This window comes from Mugil cephalus, chromosome 11, assembly GCF_022458985.1.
Source record: "Mugil cephalus isolate CIBA_MC_2020 chromosome 11, CIBA_Mcephalus_1.1, whole genome shotgun sequence".
Classification (NCBI taxonomy): Eukaryota; Metazoa; Chordata; class Actinopteri; order Mugiliformes; family Mugilidae; genus Mugil; species Mugil cephalus.
In genome coordinates, this window is record NC_061780.1 from 7,650,925 (window position 1) to 7,664,239 (window position 13,315).

At 44.2% G+C, this 13,315-nt stretch overlaps 1 protein-coding gene across 9 annotated transcripts in view; it reads left to right on the forward strand.

Moving 5' to 3' along the window:
• Nucleotides 1-12,619, forward strand: part of fam131bb (family with sequence similarity 131 member Bb) — a 40,313-nt gene extending 27,694 nt beyond the window's left edge. For 2 of the 9 annotated variants that reach the window (XM_047598482.1, XM_047598478.1), the window contains 8 exons: nucleotides 199-236; nucleotides 3,730-3,765; nucleotides 4,220-4,322; nucleotides 5,621-5,845; nucleotides 5,951-6,091; nucleotides 7,112-7,422; nucleotides 8,469-8,729; nucleotides 9,650-12,619. In XM_047598482.1, coding sequence (XP_047454438.1) covers nucleotides 4,226-4,322; nucleotides 5,621-5,845; nucleotides 5,951-6,091; nucleotides 7,112-7,422; nucleotides 8,469-8,729; nucleotides 9,650-9,853 — 1,239 coding nt within the window. In that variant the 5' untranslated portion in view covers nucleotides 199-236; nucleotides 3,730-3,765; nucleotides 4,220-4,225 and the 3' untranslated portion in view covers nucleotides 9,854-12,619. Of the gene's footprint in view, nucleotides 1-198; nucleotides 237-3,729; nucleotides 3,766-4,219; nucleotides 4,323-4,555; nucleotides 5,179-5,540; nucleotides 5,846-5,950; nucleotides 6,092-7,111; nucleotides 7,423-8,468; nucleotides 8,730-9,649 lie in introns of those variants that run through there. The other 7 variants (XM_047598483.1, XM_047598480.1, XM_047598479.1 and 4 more) reach the window with 6 other exon arrangements.
• Nucleotides 12,620-13,315: the final 696 nt, after the last annotated feature.

A 13,315-nucleotide genomic window follows, 5' to 3' on the forward strand; every position in this document is an offset into this window, starting at 1 on the left:
GGGGAAATTATGAGTCAGTTTACAACAAGAAGAAATTCTCAAGGAACATGAGAAAAATGGCTTATAGATGTTAACATGAGTGTTATGGGTGGTAGATTAGTGAATATCTTGAATCAGTTATGTCCTAGAAAATTAATACTCCATCTCTCTCTTCTCTCCCTCTCTGCTTGTCTGTGTTTTTCTTTCCTACGCTCTCAGCGGCAGATGGCGTGCCAGTCCAAAAGGATGGGGAGCAAGTAAGTGTTCTGCGATGCTTCTGGCTCGCCCGTCTTGTTGACTTCCTCTGACAGTGGACTGTTGCAACCTCCACCTGAGGAACCAACATGGCTGCCACAGCAGCTCACCCCACTAGCTCTCTGTAGCTCACGGTGCCGGTGCTTTTGCTGATAGATTAGTGAAGTAGCTCACGTCATGTCCGTGTCAGTCGCTCAGCTTCCACCACACCTCCCTGCCCAGGACGGGGCGGCGTAGCTGGAAGCCTGAACAGGCGCTAGTTTGGCTTATTGCTGTTGCTGCAGGACGTCTGTTGCTTGTTATCCATGTGACAGAATCGGTGCTTATTCAGAGCTGAACTGCAGAGGCATCACTCTCCATCTTTCTCCGACTTCTTACACATCATTATTACTGTATATCCTCTCCTCTCCTCTCCTCTCCTCTCCTCTCCTCTCCTCTCCTCTCCTCTCCTCTCCTCTCCTCTCCTCTCCTCTCCTCTCCTCTCCTCTCCTCTCCGCTCCTCTCCTCTTCTGATCCCTCTGAGACAGGACACAGGAGAGGGAACCATATTGGACTAAAGTGTAGAGAACTCTACTTTTCCACCAAATGCACTGTGGACTGATTGCATTATTTATTTATGCATTGTGCCCCAGAATGCCCTTCTGCAGAAGGAAGAAGAAAACACACACACACACTCACACCCATACACCCATACTGTCAGGGCTATTGGCAAAGAACATAGGAAAAGCCTCTTCAAAGGGGCCCAGCTCTACCACTCAAGTGTTAAATCCCTCATCACGCCCACTCCTGTGAAGCGAGGTGACGAAAAAAAAGAACGGGAGTTAGCCTGGGGGGGGGGGGGGGGGGGGGGGGGGGGGGGGGGCAGTGGTAGCAAAGAATAGAATTACCAGAGAGAAAGAAGTGAAGAAAAGAACAGGAAGAGGTTGATATTGATTAACACGGGGTATCTGGATACATGCTTCGTGAAGCTGAAATAGTGAACGCTATCCTGGTAATCACTCTCACAGTATCTCACTATTGTCACCCTGCAATAAATTAGCTGCCCTTGTAAAACCAGTAGGGTTAATTAAAGTACATTTACTCAAGTAGCATGATTGTACTTTTTAGTACAAAATTTAGATTCTTACAATTAATGTCCCCAAGGCACTTTTTCCCACAATAATATTATAGCTTTAGGCCCTTTGCAGATTGACATTGTACACTAAATATGTATCCTTAAACATCATCATTATCTTCATTATTGATTAAAGCCAATAGACCCCTTCATGGCCTACGTCACTGTGACGTCACGATGTTAGCTGGAGGCAAAGCAGAGGGAAGCTTGAGGCAAACACTGTCACTTTCAACCATGGAAATGTCGTCTTGCTGTATTTTTTGGTGCCAAAACCGAAAAATCTAAAATATTAACTTGAAGTTTTATCACATACCAGCCACTGCCAGTCATAGACAACTTTGGTTTGGCTTTGGAAGAAATGACTGGAGTGAGACAATCGACAAAGAGCACACTTCATATTACTTGAGATTCATAATGCATCATCAGTTTCAGCCTGGAAAACGTTATGGGTTAGACTGAATCGTGAATTAAATTATGTTAAGTTAATCATTATTTAGGCGAATTGCATTGCTACGTTACCCTCCACAGTGGTTCGGCTTACTTCTTGTAATATCTTTGTTGATAAAGACAGCCCCTCTATGTTCGTATGGACAAAAGTCATTGTTCAAATTCTTCTATTGCAAGTCTTGCACTTGTCCATTTAAGACATTGTTATAGACGTCTAACGATTTATGTACCTTCAGCTTTTCTTTTGTGTAGATGCTAGTGTTCTCAATTAGGTACATGTAAATGTCTGCCCATTGCATGGTGGACAGTCCTGTCAAATCATCCATCACTCACTGGATAGACGATTTGACAAATTATGTAAGTTAATCATTATTTGGGGCATTCTTGTTACACGTTAATGCTAATGCTAACCACGAGCTAAGGCAACGTTAGTTACGTGTTTCAGTGGTGTCCAAGCAGAAGTTACGTTTACTACGTTACCCTCCACAGTGAGTCCACTTACTTCTTTTAATATCTTGGTTGGAGAGGCTTCACTTATTAAAGACTGACCAGACTTCATCCCCTCTGTGTATTCCTTGTTCAAATCGTCCATCCAGTGAGTGAGAGTGTTATGAATATAGTCCCTTAAGTTAAAATAACACTCAGGGAGTGAGTGTATTAGTATATTCTCTAAAATATGTGTATCTCTCGTCCATTCTTGCCAAAACTGTCTCTTGAAATATGTTAACCACTGTTTACAATCTACAGTGTTTGGGATTTGTTGCTTCCAGTTAAGCCCCGCCCCTCAAAATACATCACATTGTTTACAAACCGTGACGGGGTCTATACATTTAACTGAAATACATTTAACTGAAATAACCTTTGTAATTTTATTTTTATTTTACATTCTATTATTTCTATTTTGAAAGAACACATTTTGGAGAAATTTTCATTTGTATTTTACTGAGTGTAATATGTGGAAATTGACGCCGTTCCACATATAAAGCCACAGGCAGCCACTAGCTAGATTAACACAGACTGGAAAACAGCCAGCTCCAAATATCCACTGTGCCAGACTCATTTCTAGGCACATTCAGAATTGTCCTTGAGTTGCTCTGAAAATTCAAACTAACGCTAATAATGAAAAAGAAGGGATTTGAGCAGATAACACACGTACTAATCGGCGGGTTTTAGAGGTACTTTACCATTCATTCATGTTAACTGCACAGAAATGAGAGTGGTGTCACTGAAACAACAAGAGGAATGGGATTTGTGTATTGCAGGGACCACAGTAGTTCACATTTCAGGGCCTCCCTTTCTATCTGTATGCACCAAGACGACTGTGGATACAATTCCCCTGCCAGTGTCCCCAGTCTACTTCCATGTCAGTCCAGCTGATTGAGAGAATCGATGTGACAGAAGCTGCTGCTTATCTGCTCCGTCCTCAGCATCTGCCTTCACTTCGCCACCCCCCTACCTCCCCAGCCAGCGCACACATAAACGCACACTCTCGTCTTCCCGCTGTTAGCCTCGGCCCCACGTCTGTCTGCAGCATCAGATACCGTTCAACACAGTACTGATGTCTCTTTCCCTCACACACAACTCTCCGCTGGCTTTCTTTGGTTTTTGGCAGCACATGCAACCGAAGCAGAAGCTCAACCACCCGTAGCATATTCACTCTGCTATACATAACTAAGCAAATATAAACTGATCCCTGTCTAATCCCCTCCCTTCTCCCTCTCATTCTGGCCCTTGACTGTCGCCTGTCCTCGTTCCTGGAAATTTCCCGTCTCTCTTCTTTTCCTTTCCCTCCTCTTAATTTCTTCCTCCGCATGTCTGGTGTGCAATCAACCCTCTGTCCCTCCCGTCCCGCTGCATGTCAATGTTCTCTCTGTCCTGTCACTCTCTTACTCTTTCTTTCCCCATCCCTCTCTCCTCCTATTTCTCTTCCTCAGCATGGACGTTCAGAATTTTCATGGGAAGGAATCAATGTAAGTGTCGTGGCATCATTCCTTCATCTACTGCATTTCTTTCTTTATGTATTTGTTTCTTTCGCCTCTTTTGGTTTAAACCACCCTTTAGCTATTACCCCCTCCGCCACCCACGACCACCCCGCCCTCCTCCACACACGCACACACACCTCCTCAGCTGTACAGTCGATCTTGCAGTCTATCGTACTGGTGCACGGTTGTGAGCACAATCAGGAACACGTACTGGTAAAGATTTACAAAGGCACTCTGTAACAGGACTTGGGTGATGCAGGTTTTGTATTTTGTATTAATCCAACATTTCCATCGCTTCTCCTCTCCACTCACCCCTCTTTAACACACGCACTGTCTCGATATCTTTGTGTGCCCTGTCACACCATCCACCATGCTGTCCATTATTTCTCCACACTCCCCCCGCCCCCCGTCTCTTCCATTCCTCTCTCTTCTCTCCCTCCAGCTGTCCATGGAGGACACCACATCAATCCTGCCCCGGCTCAAGAGGAACTCAAACGCCTATGGCATCGGAGCTCTGGCTAAGTCTTCTCTGTCAGGTGTGTCAGGTGTGTGTCTGTGCTGTAACTGGTAAATGACCCCATGTTGGCTCCGCCCTCCCCAGCGGGCGCTGGAGTCAGCATGGTACCCGAAACGGGTTCCCCTGCATCACTCCCTCTCCACACTGTTACAACAGTCGTCAATGGCTCCTCCTGGGCCATTGATGGGATGAGTCCAGCTTGAAAAACACAACACACACAGCTCGTCATCATACAGCTTGTTACTCTAAGGAAAGGTGAGTGGTGAGTGGGAAGTGTAGATTTTTTGTGAAGTGGTTGTGTAAATTGTGGCGTCTCGAATTATGAGTATGGATGTTTTTAACCCTGTAAAGTGAATTGTTAAACGGAGTTAAGTCCAGTGTAGTGCGGTGCTTTCCTGTAGTGTTTTTGGGTTCGCCCAGCTGTTTTGTGCAGTGCAGCTCATTTGAGTGCAAAGACGTGTATTGCAGTACGGTGTAGTGAAGTGCAGCTGGTCCACTGTGTGGTGTGGTACTGATTTGTCTTGTAATTTATTCATAAATCTCATCATCACGCGCCACCATCGGAGAGAGTCAACCAGGGATTTGCAGCGTGTGTCATCATGTGTCGGTCACATGAACAAAGGAGCCGTCACGCAGATGCGGGTTCGCGTTTTAACGCTCAGCAGTCTTTACGTCAAGTTCTCAGTCAGAGAGCAAGGGAAGAGGTCTCTGCTTACACAGCACAGCTTAGCAGAAGTGGGAAAAAGCCATCATGTCAACAAGCCAACCTCTCATTACTCATTCCACACTGCCTACTCACCCCAATTAACCTGCTCCATCCCATGATGCACCTTTGTCAGACAAGACTCATCTGTTGCCTCCTCTCCTCCGTGTCCTGTGAACAGGTGATGGCTTATAGTCTCATTAAACATGTGAATGTCACCTACACAACCCTTGTCATTTAGCCAATCCGAGAAACCATGCTCACGGAGGCGCTCATTAAACTCCGGCGTTCGACTGGTCGGATTAGACTGATAATATTTTTCTTCTCCGGTTTATCTTTGCTGAGGCCGAAAACAATTTTAAAATATTCACATTTTTTCAAGCCATTCCCTCAGAGTTTTATACTTAACATCAAAACTAATTTATTAAAAAAAGGGTAGGAAGAAAATTGCCACACTATCTTATTATAGCCTCTCCAAACCAGGTCATCAGTCCAACCCTTCAGCATATCCATACTTCATACCATCCATCCATGCTTCCACAGGCTATCACAGCGTCCATGGCAACAATGCGGACTTGATAATAATACATACTCCCTCCCCTCTGGTCTTCGTCCTATGCCAGGAGTCTCCCGCACTATGAAGGAAAGAGTGACAAAGCCCACGGCCATGGCCCAGGGTCGGGTCGCTCACATGATTGAATGGCAAAACTGGGGCATGCAGACGGTGGGTGCGGGTGGCATCCCCCAGGCCCGCATCACCACCCAGGAACGGGAGAAAGAGCGGCGGCTGGAAAACGACGCCTACAGTGACCTCAGCGACGGAGAGAAGGAGGCTCGTTTCGCTGCAGGTTGGGAACGAATGCACGGACGAGGGCGGGCGTGCCACAGAAATAAACGCTAGTGTAGGAGTTAACTCAACTGATCCGGACTTGATGTTTGAATTCTGATCTCAGGTATCCTGCAACAGTTTGCCATCTCAGAGGCAACACTCCTGGCGTGGTCATCGATGGACGGCGAGAGTCCACGGTCAGGGTCAAACCAGGGCAGCGTGGCTCACCTGAGTGAGGTCAACCAGGAGAGCATCACCAGTCGAGGTAACTCCAGAAGCAATGACTGCATGGAGGGAAAGCTTATGTAGACAGAAAGGTGGGGGAAGTCAGACATAGTTTGCAGTATAACATTCGTCATGATTCATTTCATATGAACTGTTTTCTTCCTTCTCTTCATGAAGTTCAAGGTGCAGACAAGCAGGATGAGTTGGTTTAGTATAAACCGTCTTCCCTTAATGCATTTCCATAAAATTATCCCATGATTTTTAAGTCAAATTACCTCTAAGCACAGGGTGGAAATAATCCGCTGTGTTTACCCCCGGGCCCAATTTATTCCCCCTTTCTGGATAGAAGGAAAGAAAAACTGCGTGAAATCAAAGCAGTGTCTGCATTATACAATTTGACAGGAGTGATGACTCAACTGTGGTAAGGTGTGCCAATGCTGAAACTGTTCAGTGCTTACTGGAGACATTTCTGCTTTAGGTTTGGATCCAGATCTCACTCAGCCCAGCCTGACTGCTAATAAGCTAGAGATGTTTTATTCGACGAAAAAACAAAATACTAAATGTGTCTTCTGGCTAAACAAATGAAAATCTCTTGGAGCTGACAGCAGGTTTATTCTGCATCTGCATTAGACAGGGAACAATAAGAGAAGGATGTCATCTCGTGTGGCTCTGCCGCTTTTGTGTTAACATCTATACTCTATATACAGTCCATTGACACAGTGATCGTATAGTGGATTTGAAATCATGTAAATAAAATAAAATTAATGAAACAGAACAGAAACTGTTTTAGTTTAACAAAATTACAGAAAATAAACAAAAATATACAATCTCTATACAGATTTATCACACTGATCTGTCACCTTTTAAATATATTAGCTGGAAATCAGCAAACAATCTGCAGCCTGACGTAAAGAGTTCCCTGCTTTCTTTTATGCATCATATCTGGAGGATTTAGTCTGTTTTTGTGCTGAATCGTGACCAAACCACACAGTGTTCCTGCACCTGTTCACCCAGTCTGAAGAGCACTAGTAGCAGCTGCTGCATGTTTCATTTTTTCCAGATCAGATACTGCACCACTCCTCAGCGGAGGTGTGGCCTCACACATACGTCTCGCAGGGCCACTACTGCCTCTCCTCCTCCGACGCCTGGGAGCCGATCAACAACGATCCCTCCGGCGTGGCGTCTCCCCCTGCTGGCTCCTACGTTATGGGGACGGACGGGTACGACGGCCAGGCGGCGCCTCACTTCCTGTCTCAGCAGCAGCAGCAGTTCAGTCTCCAGCAGCAGAGTCAGCTACAGCAGCTGCAGCAGATCCATCAGATCCAGCACTACCAGCAACAGCAGCTCCTGCAGTATCAGCAGCAACAACAGGTGATTTATTGAGAGCACGTGCAGCCACAGTGTAGCACAGGTTCACGCACAACGAGATCCCACATGTAGCCGAGATTTAGTGCTGCTCTGTAATAGAGCATAAACCCAGAGCTGTTGTGTGCCCTCAGAAAACTCCCGCGTTTCACGCTGAGTCAGAAAATAAATTCTTGAGGGTTTTTATTTTTAGAAGACACCTTCAGATAAGAGTGATGACTTACGGAGTTTGAACACTCATCACTCTTTCCTGAAAAACTATTCTGTCAAACTACTGTCAGTAATTAATTACAAGTACTCTTGTGACAAAAATGTATCCAGTTTTTAACACTAATAAAATAATGTTTTCATGCACACATGTAGATTATATATCTATAACACTGTACATTCACTGTATATTTAAAAGTTCAACTAATGTGAAGTAGTGTAGCAGTAGCTGCAGGTACATTTAGTGTATTGTGTGCGTCTCGTCAGCAAACACCGATCAGGCATTTAATTATGGCCACCTTCCTAATATTGTGTAGGTCTCCCTTGGCCCTCCAGAACAGCCTGTTTACTTCTCCTGTCGGTGGTCGTAATGTTAAGTCTCATCGGGCATGGATCTTCTTTTTTTTAATCAATTTTATTTTTATTTTATCAAGTTTATTTCAAGAGCAGAACTAGTTGCTCCTCATGAATGACACACTAAATAGACACCTTTGCCTGTGTGAGAGCTTATTTTATGTACTTAAAAAGATACGTTTTAGCTTTGAAATTAAAACTGCAGCTGAATTAAAGCTAGATAATTAAGATAATTAGATAATTAAAGCTTATCTGCTCCTACGCGTAAAGGAATGATCGTCAGTGGTGTAGTGTTTACTGTAAACAGGTTAGTCCCGTTGAACTGTTTTCTTGTGTACTTTGACGCCGCTTTGAAGCTACTTCTTGACATCGTGCCGCCTCTGACATGTCACCGTGTCACAAAACATGAATGGATAGTTTGCAACAAGCGAGGTTACAGATGTTTGTTTTCCTCGCCCCCTCTGATCCCCGTCTCATCCCTGTGTTTCTAGTCTCTGGAGCACCGGCTGCACAGCGCCAATCAGTCCTTGCAAGCAACGCCCAACAGCACCATCCACAGTCTGGTTCATTCTGTCCACCCTCCGCTGGTTGATCTGTGGAACACGGGGCAGATGGAGGCCTACCCCGTGGAAGTGGGCGGCTACATGGGCGTGGCGGCGGTGGTGGAGCCGAGCCTCTGCATCCCCCCTGCAGACGAGATGGTGGGGACAGAACACTCCCCGTTACTGGAGCAGCAGGAAGAGGAGGTCAAGGTGCGGTGAAAATTACATAACATTATCTCATCAGCCATGAATATTTGATATGGACTTGCTGAGAGAGCACTGTACCAGCCCATACTAGGGGGTTTATCCCAGTGACTCCAGTTACTGACTTGCAGTTTCTCTTTGATTTAAGGGAATATCAGGTAAGGTCGTCTTTGACTTTACTCCACAGTGGGGAAAATTGCAGTGTTAGTAGTAGTATTTATTAGTTTTGAACTCCTGATGCCTCATTATTTTATTTTAATTAATTTTGAATACATGAATGAATGAATGAATCAGTACCTCCCTGCTGTAAATAAGCAGTTTGTGATTTTATAAGTCAATAGTAGAAGGTTGAGAAACTGCAGATTGTCCAAAAATGTTATTTGCAATTACATTTTTGGATAAATCAGGTAAAAGTGGCGAAAGAGAAAGAACTAATTTAAAGGTTTGCTTGGAAATTGTATCAGACGTCCAGTATTTAAAACTTCAGACCAATGACTCTTTTTAAAACCCAAAACAATCAAAATCCAATTCACTTAGAAGTTTTGAACCTGTTCCTGCTTGACAATCGATAAAACTAAGAAAAGTGAGAAAAAAAACAAGGAAGAAAACAGTGACTCACTAAATACTGAATATCATTGGTCACAAATTATTTTAATACATGTTTAAAAGTCAGTTTTTGAACTTGCCAAAACAAACTCGTCACAAGATCTGTTTGGTCACAAGTCACATTTCAGCACTTAATGTTTGGATGCGAAGTTCAAGAAAGGTCAAAAAAGACTTTTAGAAAGATTTTTACACCTGCGTTCTTCAAGGTCAAGACTACAGTAGGTGAAGTGCATCGTAGCTGATGGTCAGTCTACAAACAGAAAACCGCTTCTATGTGTGATCTAAGTCCTCTGATCCTGGTGTGTGTGTGCCCCGATCAGGAGGAAGAGGTCACACTGTGCTTGGAGCCAGAGGCGGCCACGTTGACTCCGCCCACGCAACAAGGGGATGCCTCCGGCGGCAGTAGTCCGGGGCAACCACCGGCAGAACCAATCACAGAGCGGAAAGCCTCCGATGTCACCTCCGGCCTCATCCAGACACTAGAGGAGAAGGAGGGGCCACCTGCTTCCATGGCAACCAACTGAGTTCCTGGCTGTCAAGAGACTCCTTATTACAAACTGACCGGGGAGCTGGCAAGGGATGAGCGTAAAAACACAACATATATCTATTTATGTTCCTTTTTCAGGTATCAGAAACCACCATTTCGGTTGCAAGATGAATTATTCAAAAGGGTGAGAAACAGACTTTGAAGTGAACTCACGACGAGACAAGAGTCGATGCAACAAAGGACACCTATTACTTTGTAAGCCTTACATCCCAAAGGTAACTGAGGAGAAGAGTGAGAGTGGAGGAGGAGGAGGAGGAGGAGCACCTACTGACTGAATCATTTCCATCAAGGGAATGACACCACACTGAGATGAAGGGGAGGGGAATGGAACCATGCATGCTTTCTATGAAGACAAACAAACACGACCCTGTCATCGTCTTCTAATGATAACGAAAAACCTAACATAATAAAGCGTTATAATAAGAATAATTTTGTAATAAAGCAAACAAAAGAAAAAGAACAAGAATCTATGTATAAGTGTATGATAAGGTATAACAGTTTTCCCCTGGGAGAACTTCTCTGTTTACAGCTGTTACTCAACACATTAGATGGCATTTAATCAAATTGATTTCCCCGTCGCATCAAACGCATACGTCACCCGACAACTTTCAACAACAAACGAGCAGGCGCCGGAAAACGTGAGCATTTCAGTGAAATGCAGTCTCGAAATGAATTCTCCTGTGACGTCGTGGCATCAGGATGCCCGAGGCACAACCCAGGGACAGGCCTGTCCTGCTGACTGCACACGCTGAACACTGCACAGATAAGGATTGTACTGTAAGATAGTGTGCTTCCTACTCTCTGTATGCATGTTTCTTCTGAGTACTATGGAGTACCTGTACTATACGGCACTGTATAGACTTTGCACTGAACCATAGTATTCAGGTGTGGCCGCGGCGGGCTTTGAGCGGCGAGCTTTTGTGACGGAGCTGCATATGCGAATCTCTTTTTGCACTGATGCAATCCAACAGGTCAGAGGCTGCCTTTGGACCGTTGATGTTACCCAGTACCCACTCTGAGAGCTTTCAGCACCACCAACAACCAAAACCGAGCCACTTTACAACACAAAATCCTCAGCTGCTTTTTTTTTTTTCCTCGCAGACGTAGTCGGGGAGGGGAGGGGGGATAAATTAAAGGATGATAACCACTATCTTGAATGTACTGGGACGCAGACGGCCGTACATGAGCGCTGCTTTTCACGTCTCCTCATAGAAAGACAGATTTGAGCGCTCTCTCCTAAGACACAAAGATAAACAGGTCTTTCAAAGGAGCTGAAAATGCATTCACTGCTGGCTCGCCACCACACACAGACACACAGATATCTAAATTGTAACCAGCAATAGGCAGGCGCAACGCTGGCGTCTCTATTAAAGAGCCGGCGTCAGCTCTGTCGTATAGATGTAAATAATCTGAGTATATAGAAATTGCCTCTCACTCGCTCACTCACAGTCCGTGCTGTTACAGTGTGATTTCTTTATTTTTGTACACCTCTTGTGTCTCACTTTTGTTTTTGGGATTGCTCTCGAGCTCACAGTTTAGCCTGACTTTTTTGTTTTTTTTTTGTTTTGTCACGGAAAACCACCGCAAACAGACAAACGCTGTAAATAGAGCGATCGCTCGGACTGGAGGAGGTTTAAAAGTCAAAAAACAAAACAAAAAAAAAGACGCAAGTCCATCTTTCTGGAGAGACAAAAGTGCAGCGGCGGCGTGTTGAGTCCACGGGGCTGAAACCGCGGCCCGCGTGCAATCAGCCAATCAGGGAACAGAACAGAACAGAACAGAGGACTAGGACTGAACGCTGGAGCCGAACCGATCGGTGTCTTCCTGCCCGTCGTTATTACTGTGAAGAAGCTGCCGATAGTGATTATGGTGACGTTCGAGGAGCATGGTGTCATTTATTTCTTCATTTTCTTTCTTTCATCTGAAGGAGCAAGATGGGGAGTTAAACAGCGAAACGAGCGGACTCTCTCTGCATGACTCACTGACAAACTTTACAACAACACACAACCACTGTTTCCATCTTCTTCTCTGTCGGGGAGCACCTTCTCCTCTCACTCTGATGATTGTGTGAGAAACTTTTAAGAGGAAAAAAAAAAACGTTGTTTAGTGACTTGAATGAATTTATTTATTGATTGCTTCTTTATGCAACGTTGGGGACAATGTTTATTTTTCTACTGACTTGTTGAATTCCCTTCCAGTATAAGTTAGAATAGGTGTCATTGTTGTAAAGCAGTCTCGTTGTCGCCCGGTTTTGAGCACTTTACGCCGAGAGGGAAAACAAACCTCGGTAAGAGACAAGAGATGGAGAATTTGGCAGCTCTCAGTTTTAAAGAAACAATCGTCACTTTCTTTCACTGACCATACAAAGCAATTTTTAAAGAGGGCTCAAAACTGCAAACAGAATGTCTTTACCCAATGGCACATATTGATTTATTTATTGAACAATTACTTGGGGGGAGGAATAACGTGACAGCTTGTACAGAGTCTATAATTTCGTGTAGGTACCTATCCATCTGGGAGCAGTATCGTTTTCTTTAAAATGTTATTCAGTGGAAAGACTTCATATTTGTTGATCATGGATTATTTGGGCTCGACTGTTTGCTAAAAAGAGACATCTGTCCAGAAAAGACACTGCTTCAATTTGGGTTATTTTATATATATATATTTTTTTTTTGTTCATTAAAAGTCTCAATGAATGAATAAACAAACAACAAGAAGCCAAATATATTTCTGTCAACGTTAAGGTTTACTGATCACGTCTTTGTTGAACCTCTTTTTTGTATAATTCTACTGCCATCTTCAAGACTTACAGTGACTTGTCTGCAGGCATGACGCTCAAAATCTGCTTCTGGTCCTCTGCCTTTCTCCTTCTCTTCCTCTCTGCCTATCTCTTTGTATCTGTTCTGTATATTTGTGTCTGTCTGTATGTCTGTCTGTGTACAGTAAGTTGTCCGCTGTCTTGTTGGAAGAATCACTGCCTGAAAAAAAAACAAAAAAAAAAAAACAACAAAACATTTTCACATCAGTCAAAGAGGAATTTGAGGCAATCAGACATGTAATATAAGTATAATTTGGAAGTGTGTCTGGCAAAAGAAGAAAAAAAAAGTAACTGCTGTATAAAGCGCTTTATAAAATTGATGGGCTTCTGTAAAAATCTGCGTAAAATTGGATTTGTCTGTTTGAAACGAGGCAGTGTGGCTGGCGACCGCCAGTGAGCACCCGTAACACTCACACCTATGCATGCTTGTTGGACAGCTGTCACAGGATGGTTCTTCCACGTGGTTTCCCTCCCCCTCTCTCAATCTGTCAACAACTCTGTTTCTCTTCCTTTCCCCTCTTTTTCCTGCACGACAGAACCTCCTACACACTTCTCCCACTTCTTTACCTGTTTCCTCTTGTTTTCCTCTGGTGGAGAAAGAGCAAATAAACAAACCAACAA